Raw genomic sequence first — 19,286 nt, forward strand, 5'->3', positions numbered from 1 at the left:
ACCTTGTGCTTGATCCTATCCGGACATATCACAAATATCAGCCATCATTCATGTATAACAAGATAAAGAAGTATGAGTGATGGTTTCAACCAGGTATATCCTTTTTCCTGTGTCCAATTGTACCAAATGAATGAGGCACCAGTTAGCAAATGTACTTTGATTGTATTACAATGTATTAATTTTCATCGATTCTTATATCTATAGTAAAAATATTTTTCTAATAAAACTCTTATTTAAAAAAATTAACAAATAAAATAAAATCATGAATTTTTGAATACATTTCTGTCTCCTATTGTTGCTAACATAGATCCACCTTGTATTCGTTTCTTACATGCTTATTTTCAAATTATGTTGTTACCCTGATGTAGGAAACTCATTCCAGGGGTACCCCCTTTTTCCACACATAGACACCTCCCATCCTGGGTCAGGCGGAGATGCTAATCTCCAAGGCAGGCATTCCATCTTGTGACTAACACCAATGTGACAGCCCTGCGACTCAATTACAAAAGCAGCCGAAGCTGACAGCGAAATTAAGTATTGATCCTTGGGTGTGCTAGCAATTACTAACTATGGCGGGCTAGAAAGTTGAATTCAGGATAAATCCATTAATCAACTTTCTTTGAACTTCAAAAAGAAACAAGTATTTGCAATGCAATAGGTCTCGCATTAGGAAAGTTTGAGCTATTGGTCTTGTAAATGGCACATTTTATATTTGTGTTGGTTTTGAAAATAGAGAAATTAATAGGTTTGTCATTTACAATGCCAATACTTTTAACTTTTTCAAATGTGACACTTATAGCATTTGTAATGCAACATGTTTTGTATTTACGTGACTTAGATGTATTGATATTACAAATAACAATGGCTTTTAATTTTTTAAAATAATTAATACTTAAGTTATTGTCATTTATAATGGCAATAGCTTAAACTTTTGTAAATACCTTTTGTGAAGATTATGTTCAGTGTATTTTATTGTGACGAAAATCCAAGAACAGAAGTGAAATATTAACTTCTTTTTGTGACATTTGTAATAAAGCTTGAAACATTGAGAGAACATATTTGAACCAGTTGTTGTTGAATGGTTGCACTGATTGCTGTGGTGGAGCGGAGAGATGTTGTGGTGACGACGAGTGATGCTGTGGCGGCGAGGAGTGATGCTGTGGAGGCGACGAGTGATGCTGTCGCGTTCAGTGATGCTGTGGTAGCACATAGTGATGTTGTGGTGCCCCTGAGTAATGCTGTGGTGGTGCAATAGATAGATAGAGGTCGAAAGATTAAGTGAGGGCGACGGACAAGAGTGAGGGCGACGGACAAGAGTGAGGGCGACGGACAAGAGTGAGGGCGACGGACAAGAGTGAGGGCGACGGACAAGAGTGAGGGCGACGGACAAGAGTGAGGGCGACGGACAAGAGTGAGGGCGACGGACAAGAGTGAGGGCGGGGTGGGTCGGGGGGTCGGTGGTGTGGGTGCGGTGGGTGGGTGTTGTGGGGTGGGTGGGTCGGTGTGGGGTGGGTGGGTCGGTGTGGGGTGGGTGGGTCGGTGTGGGGTGGGTGGGTCGGTGTGGGGTGGGTGCGGTGGGTGGGTGTTATGGGGTGGGTGGGTCGGTGTGGGGTGGGTGGGTGTTATGGGGTGGGTGGGTCGGTGTGGGGTGGGTGCGGTGGGTGGGTGGGTCGGTGTGGGGTGGGTGCGGTGGGCGGGTGGGTCGGTGTGGGGTGGGTGCGGTGGGTGTTATGGGGTGGGTGGGTCGGTGTGGGGTGGGTGCGGCGGGTGTTATGGGGTGGGTGGGTCGGTGTGGGGTGGGTGCGGCGGGTGTTATGGGGTGGGTGGGTCGGTGTGGGGTGGGTGCGGCGGGTGTTATGGGGTGGGTGGGTCGGTGTGGGGTGGGTGGGTCGGTGTGGGGTGGGTGGGTCGGTGTGGGGTGGGTGCGGTGGGTGTTATGGGTGTTATGGGGTGGGGTGGGTGGGGTGGGTCGGTGTGCGGTGGGTCGTTGTGGGTGGGGTGGGTCGGTGTGGGTGGGGTGGGTGTTATGGGTGGGGTGGGTGGGTCGTTGTGGGTGGGGTGGGTGTTATGGGTGGGGTGGGTGGGTCGTTGTGGGTGGGGTGGGTGTTATGGGGTTGGATGGGTGGGGTGGGTGTTATGGTGTTGGGTGGGGTGGGTGTTATGGGGTGGGGTGGGTGGGGTGGGTGTTATGGGGTTGGGTGGGGTGGGTGTTATGGGGTTGGGTGGGGTGGGTGTTATGGGGTTGGGTGGGGTGGGTGTTATGGGGTTGGGTGGGGTGGGTGTTATGGGGTTGGGTGGGGTGGGTGTTATGGGGTTGGGTGGGGTGGGTGTTATGGGGTTGGGTGGGGTGGGTGTTATGGGGTTGGGTGGGGTGGGGTGGGTGTTATGGGGTGGGGTGGGTGGGGTGGGTGTTATGGGGTGGGGTGGGGTGGGGTGGGTGTTATGGGGTGGGGTGGGTGTTATGGGGTGGGGTGGGTGGGGTGGGTGTTATGGGGTGGGGTGGGTGGGGTGGGTGTTATGGGGTGGGGTGGGTGGGGTGGGTGTTATGGGGTGGGGTGGGTGTTATGGGGTTGGGTGGGGTGGGTGGGGTGGGTGTTATGGGGTGGGTGGGTCGGTGTGGGTGGGTCGGTGTGGGTGGGGTGGGTGGGTGGGTCGGTGTGGGTGGGTCGGTGTGGGTGGGGTGGGTGTTTCGGTGTTCGGTGTGCGGTGGGTGGGTGGGGTGGGTGGGTCGGTGTGGGTGGGGTGGGTGTTTCGGTGTTCGGTGTGCGGTGGGTGGGTGGGGTGGGTGGGTCGATGTGGGTGGGTCGGTGTAGGGTGGGTGTGGTGGGTCGGTGTGCGGTGGGTGTGGTGGATGTTATGGGGTGGGGTGGGGTTTCGGTGTGGGTGGGGTGGGTCGGTCGGTCGGTGTGGGTGGGTCGGTGTGCGGTGGGGTGGGTGTTGTGTGGGTGGGGTGGTGTGGGTGGGGTGGGTGTTGTGTGGGTGGGGTGGTGTGGGTGGGGTGGGTGTTGTGTGGGTGGGGTGGTGTGGGTGGGGTGGGTGTTGTGGGTTGGGGTGGGGTGGGTGGGGTGGGTGGGTCGGTGTGGGTGGGGTGGCTGTTTCGGTGTGGGTGGGGTGGGTGGGTCGGTGTGCGGTGGGTGGGGTGGGTGTGCGGTCGGTGGGGTGGGTGGGGTGGGTGGGTCGGTGTGCGGTGGGTGGGGTGGGTGTTAGGGGGTGGGGTGGGTGTTAGGGGGTGGGGTGGGTGGGTGGGGTGGGTGGGTGTGGTGGGTGTTATGGGTGTTATGGGGTGGGTGGGTCGGTGTAGGGTGGGTGTGGTGGGTGTTATGGGGTGGGTGGGTCGGTGTGGGGTCGGTGGGTCGGTGTGGGGTGGGTGTGGTGGGTCGGTGTGGGGTGGGTGTGGTGGGTCGGTGTGGGGTGGGTGTGGTGGATGTTATGGGGTGGGGTGGGGTTTCGGTGTGGGTGGGGTGGGTGGGTGGGTGGGTCGGTGTGGGTGGGGCGGTGGGTGGGGTGGGTGTTATGGGGTGGGGTGGTGTGGGTGGGGTGGGTGTTATGGGTTGGGGTGGGGTGGGTGGGTCGGGGTGGGTGGGGTGGGTGGGTCGGTGTGCGATGGGTGGTGTGGGTGTTATGGGGTGGGTGTGTCGGTGGGTGGTGTGGGTGGTGTGGGTAGGGTGGGTGGGGGGTGTGGGGGGTGGTGTGGTGGGGGTTGGGGGGTGGGGGGTGGGTGGTGTTGGGGGTGGGTGGTGTGGTGGGGGGTGGGTGGTGGGTGGTGGGGGTTGTGGGGGGTGGGTGGTGTGGTGGGTGGTGTGTACGTGGTTGTATGTGTGTGCGGTTAGAGAAGGATGTATGTGGAAGAGAGCAACAGATCAGCACGGGAGAAGAAAACGGAGTTGGAGAAGGAGGCAGGGGAAGAGACAGCAGATCAGCACGGTAGAAGAGAACAGGTAGTTGGAGAAGGGGGCAGGGTGGAAGAGAGCCGCAGATCAGCATCGGAGAACAGACCAGGGAGTTAAAGAAGGAAGCTGAGTGGAAGAGAGCAGCAGATCAGCACAGGAGAAGAGAACAGGGAGCTAGAGAAGGAGGCGGTGGAAGAGAGCAGCAGATCAGTACAGGAGAAAAGAAGTGAACATGCTAAAGTGCCATCAAGTTGGTAGCCTGCTGAAAGGGGAGGAACAGAAACTCACACTCCAGGAGTATTAAATGTCATCAAGATAGATAGTTGGTTTTTCTCAAGATAGGAGGGGTATTAGTCAAGAGTTGCACACATGGGATAAAGAAATAGTATGGATGGCAATGGGAGTTCTAAACTTACCCGGCTTTAAATGCAAAATCAATCATAATGATTGTTTCTGTTACGAGCTAATCCAGTCCTATGTACGCGTGAATGTAACTGAGTGCAGGACCCAACGTGGCAATAATTGTAAGGCTCGCCACAAATCCGGCAACCTGCCTGACGATTCTGGATCTGTGGAGCAGAAGTCCCTATTAGCGAGGGTCCGGATGGACGGGAAAGTTATTGCAGGTCATAACAGGACTGTTCACAAGCGGAGTTTATATATCTGATGGGGCCTGAACATAACATATCATCTTATCTTCAAAGTGCACCTTCGCCCAGGAGAGATGTAATAACAGTTTTTATGTTTCGGTAAAATAAAATCTGAAAAAACTTATTTTACATCGACCTAAGGCAAGCTGTCACTGTTGGTCTGAGTGCCTCATTAAACGCCTATCTATCATAGTGTTTTCTATGACAGATTAAGTTGAACATAAAATTTGTTTTGAAGGGCATTTTACAGTGCGTCCTAATCGAAGTACATTGGAGTGAAATATGTCAGCAGTGAGAAGTAAGAAAAAAGTATGCAATTTACAACAAGCATTAGCGTCCGCAATAGCGGCCGCGAAACGAAAATAGTCTGCGAAAGGAGCAGGGGAGTGAGCGAGTGGGAGGGGATTCCTTTGAAGTCTGAGGCCAGGGCTCGAGCATATGGGGTGTAATAAAGTCTTCGGAGTGGCATTGCACAGTAGTGGGGTGGGGGAGAGCATTCCTTTGAAGTGTGAAGCTCTCGGGATTGCTGTGGCGGGTCTGATGCGATGATGCGAGGCGGCTCGGGCAGCAAATGGCAAGCGCGTGCACGGGCACATGCACTCTATGTAATCCGCCTGACAAAGCCTCTTGATCAGCTTTCATGATCCACCTCGATATGTCTCGAGCTGCAATGCTTGCGCATCGGCAGGTCTCGACCTAAAAACAACTGGAATTGAGATGCACAACCGCTAAATGGAATGGACGCTCAAAATGTGTCCAAATCGTGATTGCATCGTATGACATACAACTTTTCTCCGCTCAGTGACATCTGTTCCTCCCCAAATTAAAGTTTTACTTTTGTTAATGTCGAAGCCATTTATTTAAGTCTTGCCTGGCGTTGCAACGTGGTGCTCTCGGCACCTATGGCCAGAGGGAGGGATGTGGCACCAATGGGGTAGAGGGAGCTAGATGGGAGCGGGGGCCCGGAAGGGTGGGCAAGGACAGACCCTGTCAGAGGAGCCCAAGAGAAAAAGCCACCAACACCACACCACAACACTACCTACACAACTACATCCATATGCCTCGTACTACTCTCATCCACACTCACAAACCTTCTAGCACACACTGCTTTTCTCCTCAACACTCTGTCCTTCAGCATCACACTACTCCTCTCCTCCTTCTCCTACAATCTCCCTCACACTGCTCTTCAAAACCAATCTACTTCCTTATCCCTAATACTAAGCTAATAATCTTACCTTCCTGCTACCTTGCACAACTCTTCTACTTCTCACACTCCTTTCATATCCCTCCTACTACTCTTCTACTCCTCTCTCCTAACTTGTCTCGTACTGCTCTCCATACTTTCCTTCCGTCAAAATCATGCAAATCTCTTCCACGCTTTCTAAATTCTCCCTCATACTACTCTCCCACTCCCCTTTCTTCTGCCTCATGCTACTCTCCTCCTCACTATGCTTCATTGACCCTCATCTATTCTTCTACTCCCTCTCCGTCCCAAATCTTAAACACTGCTCTTCTCCTAACGCGATGTGTTAAACTACTACACACATAACAATTACAATTCAACCAACATAAAGGCACAACATATCACAAACACTCAATAAGACATAGCTAAAATACAATACCATTAGTAAAGCAAATAGCTTTAACTTAAAGGCGAGACCTAAAGCATTTCTAATGCTTGTTCTAGAAGTTTTTAAATCATTGGATTAGATTAGTACAGTGCCATTTAGGCAGAGCCGTGCCCATGGTTTCATTCATTCTATTTTTGCATAATTTATACGCATCTCATGAAAGGGCATATTATTTTTTTTTGTGTGTGTGTGTGTGTGTGTGTGTGTGTATGTATATATAGTTCATAATATTAGCAGTGCACTAACATAGAAAAAAGAAAAGGGCGTTGGAGAATAACCCTCACAAGAAACTCCAATTTTACAAAAAGGTGGGGGGGGGGGGGGGGGGAGGGACGGTGTTTGGAAAGAAGCGTAGGTATAGTTAGGATTTTATTTCCATAGGGAATAACTTTGTTGGTTTGCTAATAACTTTGGTGCTGCTCGATTTATCTGTACGAAAAATAAATTTAAATTGTCTTTTTGTCTACTTTGTGCATGGAAAGATTCGGGGTGATCCATCATGCAGAGGCTGAGAAAAAGGGGGAGGGGGGTTCCAAAACAAAAAAACCCTATAGCAATTTCCATAGTTTTTTACCTCAAAAACTTCTCAAAGGAATTTCACCAAATTTGTCAGAAAGCGACTTTTGTGGTTTGGTGTAAATCCTTTCAGTAGTTTTTGAGAAGTTAAGGTTCAGAATTTATAGAAATCTGGACAGTTGTTGGCCTGATATGCTGTGATTGGCCAATTTAAATGGGACTAGTTAATCCGGATTGTTTGTTTGGGGACAACCTAAACCATGCTTTGGCAGCCATTACAAGACCCCTGGACTTGATCCCTGTGTCCTGAAAATGAATTTAAAAAAATTAAGATGGGAGGAGTAAGCACACCCGACTCCAAAGAGAATGTGGGGTACCAATCCTCCCGTTATTGGCTGACCACAACATGTTGTGGCAGCCATTACTGGACCTTAGGACATGGTCCCCATTGAAATGCTTTGTAGTGATTGGCAGGTTTTGAGGGTCACAAAGGAACCCATATAAAGGGTGATAACAGATTTTAGTTATAATCTAAATCATTTGTTGGTGGTACCATACTAATTTTAGCAATTGTGGTGTTCTAAAGTGATTTTACCCTGTGAAAAATGCTGACCCTCTGGTGAGATTTCATGAACCATAGTTAAGTGAAAACGGTTTTCTCTCATGATTTACTCAGCTGTTATAGAAGGTGCACTAAAAGCTAAAATGAAACCACATTTTCTGTACATTCACATTATCTTTCTCAGCCATGTGAGAATAAAGTCTGACATTCTGAGTAAAACTTGTACTTCCAACCCTCTGTTCTACTGCAGCCTCACAGTGTGTTTTCAAAAACTAGACTGCTAACAGTTTGACAAAAGTGTGGCAGTACAGAAACCATCTTGATGTATTCAAACCAGTAAAACTTAAAGTATTTCTGTTACTTAAGAAAAATAGAAATGATGCTTAGTTCTGTAGAAAGCAAAATTAAGACACATTTTAAATGAGTTTGCAGATATCCTCATGTATTTCTTGAAAACATTCTGACATGCAGAGTCAAACTTGTACTTTCAACACCAGCAGCAGATTGGCCGTTAATGTCCTGACAATCACTACAGCTTTACCACAGTGTTCTAATGTGCAACTAGAGTGCTAACATTCTGAACTTAGGAGAAAAGTGTGGCACATCTGAACGCCATCCTAATGGAATCGAAGTGGAAAACTGAAAGCATTTTCTACTGAGGATACTGCAGAAAGGAAGAAATGAAGGAGCTTCATAACAAACAAGTCTTCTAAGATGGCCACCAGAGATAAAAAAAAGACAAAATATAGGTCCAATCGTAGCCCAAGTATGGCCCAGTGTTAGAGGTGGACAAACTCTTACGTTTTATTTTACAGCTTTATACAGCACTGAGGTGACCTGACTGTATTGGAGTGCTTAAAATACGCATCAGGTACATTACACAAGGACACGTTCATTTTGGTTAGAGGCACTGGGAGATTAAGTGATTTGCCTAGAATCACAGGATGTTGAGCAGAGACTTCAACCTAGTTCTACGGTTCCAAAATCGACAGCTCTTGCTATAATGCCACGTCTTTCTCTTAGGTGGATCAGATAATCATGATATCAACTGGATAAAAAAAACTACAAATTGCTAAATATTTAAAAGTGCTGCATTGCTTCTTGAGCATGTGTGCTCATTCTAGGTTTTTTAGAGCACTAGCCGTAATTTTTATGGGAAAAAGACCCTCCTTTCTATAATTTCTACAGGAAATGCTTTAGATTTTACAGTTTTGATTCCATAAAGATGATTTCAGGTGTACCACACTTTTATTATAAATACAGAATGTTAGTGATCTAGTTGTTCATTATAACTCTGTGGGGCGGCAGAGGGCAGGGGCACCTACAATGTAAATCAATGGAAATAATTCCCCTGATGTGTTTCAAAATCTCCCTCTTACTAACTTCAAATGTTGGCATGTATGGTACAACGGACTATGGAGGGAAGGAGGAATGTGATAGGGACATGGGCTCGGACAATAGAGCGTAGGGGCACTAAACTGACCTTACTGGGGCAGGTGCCAGGGGTAGTGGCAGCACAATACATCACACAGGGCAAGCTGGAGAGCAGTGCAGCACAACGGGCCATGGAAAGCAAAAGGCGAGGGGACAGGGGCATGCATCCGGACAGCAGCGCAGCTGGGAAAGGGGCAAGTGCAGCAAGCTGACCATACAGGGCAGACTGGAGGGACAATTACAGCACAGTGGACCATGGAGGGCAGGAGGGAGGGGACATAGCCACAGACTCAGACAGAGAAGTGCAGGAGTGGGAAGGAATAACAATCTAAAAGCTAAGGGCAGGCAGAAGGGACAGTGACAGCACTACAGACCATACAGAGCAGGTGGTATGGGTAGTGGCATCACAGGGGACCCAGGAGGGCAGGAGGAAGGGGGAGTGGCAACAGAATGGACCATGGAGGAGAGGAGGTAGAGGGTAGGGGTACGGACTCTGACAACAGAGGGCGGGGTAGGTGACCGGTCTGGAAACATGACCACAAAGGGCAGGCGGGGGAAAAATGTCTGCATAAAGGGCTTCGCCTGACAGGCAGGTGGGGATGCTGAAGCACAACCGATCACGAAGGGCAGGAGGGAGAGTTCAGGTACCCGCACATGTAAAATGGAGGGCTGGAGGGATTGGGACGGAGAGAGCAATCTGACAATGCTAGGAGGGGAGGAGGGCAGAGTAGCGCAAAGGAACATGGTGGGCAAAAGTGAGGGGCTGGGTCAAGCACACACATTGGAGGGTGGGCGAAGCAGGGAAGGGGCAGCAAGCTAACCACAGAGGCTAAACAGAAGGGTGTTGACGGGAACATAGACTTTGGCAGTAGAGGGCAGAAGTAGTGATAAGGGTCAACAAGCTAACTGACCATGGAGGGCAGTGACATCTTTTTGGGCCATGTAGGACAGGAGGGAAGTGCAGGGATTTGGACACGTCCAGCAGAGAACAGGGAGGAGGTGGGTAGGGGCAGCAATCTAACCATGCAGGTCAGCCAGGAAGGGCACTGGCAGAACAACAGCCACAAAGGGCTGGTGTTAGGGGGCAGGGGTATAGACTTAGACTGTGGAGGGCAAGTAGGAGGGGGGAAGGGGTAGTAGAACGGACAATGGAAGGCCAGGTCCTTCATCCAACTCTCCTCACCCCCCCTCCCCCTTGCGCGTGGCAATGGACATTTTATTTTTAAATACCTAAAAATTCCCCAAAAACCCTACAGATTTAAGTGAAGATATAATTAAGTGAAAATATCACTTAAAACGTATCATTTGTGCCCTGAAAAACACTAATGTGCGCCCGCTCCATGCACTGCTTTAACCATCGCATATTTAAGTGCTCATGCACCATCAGACCATTAATCTCGGCCACTACAGTTCGCGACCATGGAACTGACCAAGGGAGTACCTCAGGGCTCCTGTCCGAGCCCTACTTTGTTTAATATCTGTGTTGCTCCCTTGGCCAATCTCCTCCGGACCTGTGGTTTCATTCCCATTTCATACGCCTACGATACGAACCTCCTATTTCCTTTCAGCAAATTCACCCCATCAGTTCAGTCTGCTTTCTCCTCTGATATGAGGGCTATTTCTAATTGGATTATATGTAAATTTCTCCAATTTAACGTCGGAAAGATTGAGATGATGCTTTTCGGTGAGGCCCCCTTGCTGTGGACTCCCGAATGGTGGCTGGCGGACCTTGGTGCTTCCCCCGCCCCCAAGTCCCAGGTTAAGAACCTGGTCATCCGCTTGGACCAGGCCCTTACTTTGAAGGAGCATGTTGCTCAGACAGCTGGCTCCTGCTTTCATACGCTTGGTCTTTTACGCGAAGTTTTTCCTCTGCCTCCTGATTCTACTCGGAAAACCCTGATTCAGGCCCTTATACTCCGGTTTTTGGACTATTGCAATGCCCTCCTGGTCTCCCCTTCCCTCCGTCTCCTCGATCAGCTCCATTGGCTCCCAGTGCGTAAGCGGGTAAAGTTTAAAGTCAGCTGCACTGTCCACGAAGCCTTATGCAACATTGGTCCTTCTTATCTTGCTGAGAAATTCACGCTCTACGCCCCTTCCAGGACCCTCTGTTCAGGAACCAAATCTTTGTGTGGTCTCACGAGACAGAAAGCTAGGCTGGGTGGAAAGGCATTTTCCTACCTTGGCCCTCTCTACTGGAATCAGCTCCCTATTCACCTAAGACATTGTCCTGATCATTTCCAATTTAGGAAACTCCTTAAGACCATTCTATTTTGATTCCCTCATCAGCTTTTCCTGCAGCCATGTCCGTAGCGCAGAGATACCCTTTCAGGAGTCGATTCAGGCGCTATATAAATAAACAAATCAATAAAATGGCATATTAATTTACTACTTTTATTAAATCCCTAATCAGAAATGCATCATTATTGACGATAATGTACATGGCAAGGACGCAAGTTAGTTACTTGAGATAACTATAACTATAACTGTTGAATTTTAGAGGTTTTGTACGTTTCAAATGAAATGTGTCAAGTCAAATTTCCATCTAGCTTTAACTTCCCATTAACCTTTGTTTTTTCCAGTGAATTTCTAGGTTTTATTATAAAATGTAAAGTTAGTTTTCCTCACAATTCCTAATTCACTCACTGTTGCTCTGTCACTCACTTTTTCACTGACCTTTTCTAATTCCAGAAATGTATGTATTAAAAACGTGTGTTTATATATATATCTATGTATACTTACCTGGGAAGTTGCGATGTAAAGTTACTCCCTATGTAGTGACTGTGCTTTAATTACTCCTGATGTACTTACCTGCGATGTAAAGACCGATCAGCATTTTCACTTGTGATCACATGAAAGCTCATATCTTTAATCTTTGCTGCTGTGTGGCTTACCTATTGAGTGTATATTTGTAGCCCCTCGCCCTTTCAGTGCTGTCGGAACTGCACCAAAATGAAAATACATGTTCGAGGCATATGGGCTGCAGATGGTACATTATGAATAGATCACCATCTGGTGTTGGGCTCGGATGATTGCACTTTGTTTTTCTCTTGGAGAGTCTTTTGTGTCTTGGTGACTCCTCCCTTAGTTGGTAGTGCGCATGGGCATTGGCTCCATCCTTAGATTGTTTTTTTCCGCCATCGGGTTCGGATGAGGATCGAGACGCTCCAGATCAACTTCAGAAGAAAGTGATTTATCGGCGCGTATTCCATTTCCAATTCGACGGTATTGTTATCGAACGCGTGCATTTCCATTCCGACGCGTTCCAAATAAAAAATCGGACAGAAAAACTTGGATCTACGTCGAAGAACAGGAGGCCTTTCTCGACGCAGTCAAGCCCGGAGTCCATGGAAAGGACTCCATTCAAAAAATGTCCAACGTGTGGTGCTAAGTTCCCACACAAGGACCTACACGAGGTGTGCAACCTCTGTCTATCGCCTGAACACGAATCCAGGGACTGCGAAGCCTGCGCAGCATTCTCCTCCAAGCTAACGATTAGAAATCGTCGAGCTCGAAGACACGAGGTTTCCAGAATGCAGGCGGAAGCGATCCCAGAGTTGTTCGGAGACGACCAAATCGAGGAAGAAGAAGAACAGTCGGGGTCGGAAGGGGACCAGTCGGAGACCGAAGAACTCATCGATCAACAAACCGTGAGTGACGACGTCCCCTTACCGAAAAACCGACCCCGTGCGGTAACGACCCCGCCCTCGGGCCCGGTCAAACCGCGGAAAAAAGTTTCCGACGCCCCGCCCTCGGGCCCGGCAACGAAACCGAAACTGAAACCGAAACACTCGGAATCCCACCATGTCGGATCCGAGAAAAGGGCGACATCGACTTCGGAACCGAGGCTACATGCAAAAGGAAGCTCGGTATCGAAACATTCCATGTCGAAACATAAATATGACTTATCGCCCAAGAGACACTCGATACCGAGAAAGTCGGAATCGAGCAGGCATTCGGTGTCGAAAACAACAAGATCTGACGATCGAAAAATAAAGCACCTCTCGGAACCAGGACCTTCGGTACCGATTCAGGAGCAACAGACAGATCCCAAACAAAAGATCTTGTTTATTGATCCACAAACTGGGAAAGTGGTCACAAAGAAGAGAGTGAACAGTCAGAAGATAAACTTCTTCCTCCAAAAAAGAGAACAATGGGGACCAATATAACTCCTCCTGCTTCTCCTCGTTCTAGAGTCACTCCCTCTTCTCCTATTCCTCACAATAGGCAAAATATTCCTACACCTTCCACACCAAGACCAGCTACACCTCAGTCAGATGTAGACAGTGATCTAGGGGAGGGAGAACCTCAGGGGGATGACGAGACTATCCCAGATGAGGAGGACCCATGGGAAAATTATGATGTAGGGTCAGATGAGGACAATGACCCAGAGCTTTACCCATCAAAGCCTTCACCACCTGATGATAACACAGGGTTTGTGCAGCTCATTAATAGGGCAGCAAAATATCACAAACTAGATATGCACACAGAACCTCAGATAGAGGATTTCTTGTTAGAGACTCTACCTAATGCACGGAGAACATCAGGTACTCTTCCTATGTTAAAGGGTCTTCTTAGTCACACAGATGAAATATTCGAAAACCCAGTGAGAGCCAGGGTGTTAAACCCGAGAATTGATAAGAAATACAAAGCGGCTCCAAAAGACCCAATATTTATTAGAGGGCATGTACCTCTAGACTCGCTGGTGGTCTCAAACGCTCGCAAAAGAGCAAATTCATTATCTACAGGAGAGGCTCCTCCACCAGATAAAGAGTCGAAGTTAATAGATGCATCAGGCAAAAGAGTAGCATCTCAGGCAGCGAATATCTGGCGTATAGCCAATACACAAGCACTACTCGCACGTTACGACAGGGCACATTACGATGAGTTAGAAAAACTTCTCATACATCTACCAAAAGAACATCAGAAAAAGGCAGATCAATTAATACAGGAAGGTAAAATAATCACCAATACTTCCATTAAATGTGCACTAGACGCAGCAGACACTGCAGCAAGGTCTGTTAACACCAGTGTCATGCTAAGAAGGCATGCATGGCTTAGAATCTCAGGATTCAAACAAGAAGTACAAACAGCCCTATTGAACAAACCATTTGATCAGAAAACATTGTTTGGTTCAAGCACAGACGAAACATTAGAAAAGATGAAGAAAGATACAGAAACGGCTAAGTCAATGGGAGCATTGCAACAGCCAACACACAGAGGTTCCTTTCGTAGATCCGTCTATAGAGGGGGCTCAAAGAACACAGGAACAAATCAGCAATCCACATCTTTCACACCAACATCACCCAGAGGTAATTCAAGAGGCAGTTACAGAGGTTACAACAATAAGGGTAGAGGCCGCGGAAATAATAACAACCGCAACGCCTCAACACCAAAACAGTGACTTCATAGAACTCCCCCCAGACCACATAACACCGGTCGGGGGACGTCTATCACAGTTCCTACCTGTCTGGGAAAACATCACGTCAGACAAGTGGGTGAGACAAATTATCCAACATGGTTATTGCCTAGAACTCACAGCTACCCCACCAAACATCCCCCCCAAACAGCGTCCAATGAGTCAAGATCATCTAACATTGTTAAGAGAAGAAGTGCTAGCACTTCTACAAAAGCATGCAATAGAGAAGGTCCCAAAGGATCAACAAGGAACAGGAGTATACTCTCTATATTTCCTGATCCCCAAAAAGGACGGGTCCCTAAGACCAATATTAGACCTCAGACCTCTCAATGCTTACATAAATTCGGAGCATTTCCACATGGTCACGCTCCAACAAGTACTCCCTTTACTGAAGAAAGGGGACTTTCTTTCTACACTGGATCTAAAAGACGCTTACTTCCATATCCCAATTCACAAAGCCCACAGAAAATACCTAAGGTTTGTGTTAGAAGGACAACACTATCAGTTCAGAGTCCTTCCGTTCGGTGTCACAACAGCACCAAGAGTTTTCACAAAATGTCTAGCTGTGGTGGCAGCACACCTAAGAAGACAACAAATACACGTCTTCCCATACTTGGACGATTGGCTAATAAAGGCCAAGTCAAAGGAGGAATGTCTTCACAGCACACAGAAGACAATCCAATTGCTGCACCACCTAGGGTTCACGGTGAACTACAAAAAATCACACCTGCAACCAAACCAGATTCAGCAATACCTGGGGGCTACAGTAGACACAGAGAAGGCAATAGCATACCCCAACCCAATCAGAGTACAGACAATGGTCGGGTTAATACAAAGATTTCAACCACAACACTTACTACCAGCACGAGTGTTTATGCAACTATTAGGCATGATGTCCTCCTGCATACTGCTAATACCACATGCCAGACTACAAATGCGCCCACTACAAGAGTGTCTAGCGACACAGTGGAATCAGGCTCAAGGTCAGATTACAGATCTGGTGTTGGTAAACGACCGGACGTATCGATCTCTGAAGTGGTGGAACACAGAAAACATTTCCAAGGGACGGTCGTTCCTAGAGCCAATTCCACAAGTGATAATAACAGCGGACGCATCGCTCTCCGGATGGGGAGCGCATATGGACAAATACATAGTACAGGGGAAGTGGAGTGTGCAGCAAAAGAAACTGCACATCAACTACCTAGAACTACTAGCAATATTTCTAGCACTAAAAGCTTTCCTAATGCAAATAGCAGGAAAAGCAGTCCTGATCAGAACAGACAACATGACTGCAATGTATTACATTCAAAAACAGGGGGGGACACACTCTCTCCAACTGTCCAGACTAGCACAGGACATATGGAGATGGGCCATTCCTCAAAAGATCTATCTGTTAGCGGAACACCTACCAGGAGTTCAAAATCAAATAGCAGACATCCTAAGCAGACAGTCAGAACAAGTACACGAATGGGAGCTGCACGACCAAATACTACAGCCATTCTTCCAAAAATGGGGGCAACCAGAGATAGATCTGTTTGCCAATCATCAGAACATAAAATGCAAAGAATTCACATCCAGGTACCCACACCAAAGGTCCCAGGGCAATGCACTGTGAATAAATTGGTCCAACAAATTTGCTTACGCGTTCCCTCCTCTACCACTAATTCCATTACTGGTTCGGAAACTACAGCAACACTCAATGACAATGATACTAGTGGCACCCACGTGGGCAAGACAGCCGTGGTTCACCACGCTGCTACAACTCTCACAAGTACCACATCAAAAGCTAAGGTTATTACCCATGCATCTTACACAGAACCATGGAGAAATAATGCACCCAGATCCCAAACAACTGAACCTAGCGATCTGGCTCCTGAAGTTATAGAGTTTGGGTATTTAGATTTACCACCAGAATGCATGGAAATCATTAAGCAAGCAAGGCGTCCTACCACTAGAGCATGCTATGCAGCAAAATGGAAGAGGTTTGCTATACATTGTAACAGTAAGAACATCAACCCTCTGGATGCATCCACTAAACAAATCATTTGCTATTTATTACACTTACAGCAATGTAACCTAGCATATACCTCTATCAGAGTTCATCTCGCAGCTATAGCGGCGTATCTACAAAACAGACATCTGTCACTGTTTAAGGTACCAGCAATTAAAGCTTTCATGGAAGGACTCAAAAGAGTCATTCTACCAAGAAGACCACCTTCCCCAGTCTGGAATCTCAACATAGTGCTTACCAGACTAATGGGGCCACCCTTTGAACCTATGCATAGGTGTGAAATACAATTCCTCACATGGAAGGTGGCCTTCCTCATAGCTATCACGTCACTTAGAAGAGTAAGTGAACTGCAGGCTTTTACGATTCAAGAACCATTTATGCAGCTACACCAAAATAAAGTGGTTCTTAGAACAAACCCAAAATTCTTACCGAAGGTTATTTCAGCATTCCACATCAATCAGTCAGTGGAATTACCGGTTTTCTTTCCAAAACCACAAACAGTAGCTGAGAGCCCTGCATACACTTGACGTTAGAAGGGCCATATTGTACTATATAGAAAGAACACAAACTTTCCGAAAAACAAAACAGCTATTTGTTGCGTTTTCTCCTACACATAAAGGCAATCCCATCTCCAAAGCGGGCATTGCCAGATGGATTGTAAAATGCATTCAAATATGCTACTTAAAGGCAAAGAGAACATTAACTGTTCCTCCTAGAGCTCACTCTACACGTAAACTAGGAGCATCTATGGCATTTCTGGGAAACATTCCACTAGATGACATATGCAAAGCGGCTACCTGGGTTACACCGCACACTTTCACAAAACACTATTGTGTAGATGTGCACACAACACAACAAGCTAGAGTGGGACAAGCAGTATTAAAAACATTGTTTCAGACAGTTGCAACAGACACGGGCGACCACCGCTAGGGAGAGAACTGCTGTATAGTCTATTCATAATGTACCATCTGCAGCCCATATGCCTCGAACGGAATATGCTACTTACCAGTATGCATCTGTTCTTGGCATAGAGGGCTGCAGAGTGGTACATGCCCTCCCAGCCTCCCCGGAAACCTGTGTCTGTTCCAACATTATCTTATTTAGATACACTTACATGGGCACTCTTATCTGTATTCTACTATACTACTCCATCTAACCCTACTATGGCAAAACAATCTAAGGATGGAGCCAATGCCCATGCGCACTACCAACTAAGGGAGGAGTCACCAAGACACAAAAGACTCTCCAAGAGAAAAACAAAGTGCAATCATCCGAGCCCAACACCAGATGGCGATCTATTCATAATGTACCACTCTGCAGCCCTCTATGCCAAGAACAGATGCATACTGGTAAGTAGCATATTCCTTGTTGTTTCTTTGTAGATTTCTCAACATCATATACATCTATAGAAAAGGTTTGTCAGATTTTTTTAAATTGAAGCGTACATATACTATTTTGACAACCTGTACTGACACTAGGAAAGTGAATCCGCGGTAGATTGCCAGGCTGGAGAAAAATTGGTGCTTCCTTGTTGAATACTCATAGCGTTGCCTGAATTGCTTCTTTTTATGTTTTCAGGAGGAGTACCTTTCTCTTGTGGCCAGGTTGATCATCCACTTCCGTGATATTCGTAAGTATATCTAGTATTGTTTAGATTGAGAATATGTTGGTTCTTAATGTTTTGCTTTTCATTGGAAGGTGCTCATTTCTAAATCATTTACTGTTTGTTATTCAAACCAAGAAATTTGGTATTTTGTAATCCGCTATGAGCAGATTTTCTTTTTTTAATTTTTATTCCCATTCTTTATTCTGGGCTTAATTCGGGTAGTTTATATGTGAATTGCTATCTGCTGAAAAATAAATGTCAAATAGGCGAGTCACTGAGGTTGGTCTTCCTTCTACCAAGTTCTTTGTGGCCACATTTGTCAATATATCATTATTTAGTTTGCCTTTAGGATATAGTTTTCCTTTCAGCATCTTAGGTCCAGTGATTCTACCTCTCCTGAAAGTAATTTGATACTGTATTGTTCAGGACACTGATGGGGCATGTCATAATTTCCAGTTAGTCAGAATTTACTGTTAATCGGACGTTAGCACTCATTGGTTAACGTATGAGCCAACAAGGCATAAGTTCTTTGGTAGATACTGTAATTTCATGTCTGTTCTCAAAATGTAGAATTTGAGAACACATAGCCTTTTCAACCAATTTTTGTTTTAATGTTGTCTTTCGTCGCTGTGTGATGCATTCAAATAAAAATGTTTCTTGAATCCTAAATGCCTTCTTTGGACCAGACAATGATAGAGCTACGATGGCGGTGCAGTCTAATTTGAGCAGATTATTGGAACTGCACGGGTAGCAGTTGTTGATGGGCCTTTAGTATTCTATTCACCATCTTTCTGGAAACCGGGCTGTTTTTTAAGATGTAGATGGGCTAATCATCCAATATCTGTATACAAATAAGAGAAAAACGGTAAGGGTGAAAGGACAGGCACAGAAAATAAACCTTACATTTTTGTCCCTTATTCTATGTTTTTTATAAAGTCCGTCCACTCAAAACCTCATGAGGATCTACCGTTAAGATCCCAGCCACTCCAAATGTCACTAAATAAATTGAGGGAGCGTCGTGATGTTCAAAGACGTGTCACAGGTTCAACGATGTTGATTCCAAAATATCTTTTTATTGAAGTTCATGAAGAAATGGCAACAGCTTTTCACCAAGTTCAGTTTCTCATACACAACAAAAGTACATGCTATACAGCCAACTCGTTTCGTCCTGGAGCGGACATCATCAGGGCTCCAAATATTTAAACTGTATAAATACAGTCTTTTGCCAAATTTCGCTTCTCCATTCACTGATTCCCAGCCTTTAGTCTCTCAATTCTAAAAGCAAACTCTAATGTGGGGAGGATGACTAATCTATCGGCTGGAAGTCAATTCAATATGTAGAGTTCCTCAATCTCTATTTATATACTGGATAACTTATTCAGGCCTGGACTTCTCCTATTTTCTTTATCATCACTTCTTTTCTCACAATGTGTACGCTAATACGAAGTCAGATGTCCCACCTCATCTATTTTATCCACAATCCTATTAATCTCAGTGAATCATAATCCTCCTTCTGTTCCTATTAAAGCAGTGGGCAATCCTTAAAACGGCCGGTGACATCTGGCTTCTT

At 46.5% G+C, this 19,286-nt stretch overlaps 1 protein-coding gene across 2 annotated transcripts in view; it reads left to right on the plus strand.

Moving 5' to 3' along the window:
• MED15 (mediator complex subunit 15) overlaps positions 1-19,286 on the plus strand; it is a 782,088-nt gene that overhangs the window by 131,551 nt on the left and 631,251 nt on the right. For both annotated transcript variants that reach the window (XM_086942779.1, XM_086942780.1), the window contains exon 3: positions 17,689-17,740. In XM_086942779.1, coding sequence (XP_086798905.1) covers positions 17,689-17,740 — 52 coding nt within the window. The remainder of the gene's footprint in view (positions 1-17,688; positions 17,741-19,286) is intronic.

Source organism: Lissotriton vulgaris, chromosome 11 (genome assembly GCF_964263255.1).
Source record: "Lissotriton vulgaris chromosome 11, aLisVul1.2, whole genome shotgun sequence".
Taxonomy (NCBI): domain Eukaryota; kingdom Metazoa; phylum Chordata; class Amphibia; order Caudata; family Salamandridae; genus Lissotriton; species Lissotriton vulgaris.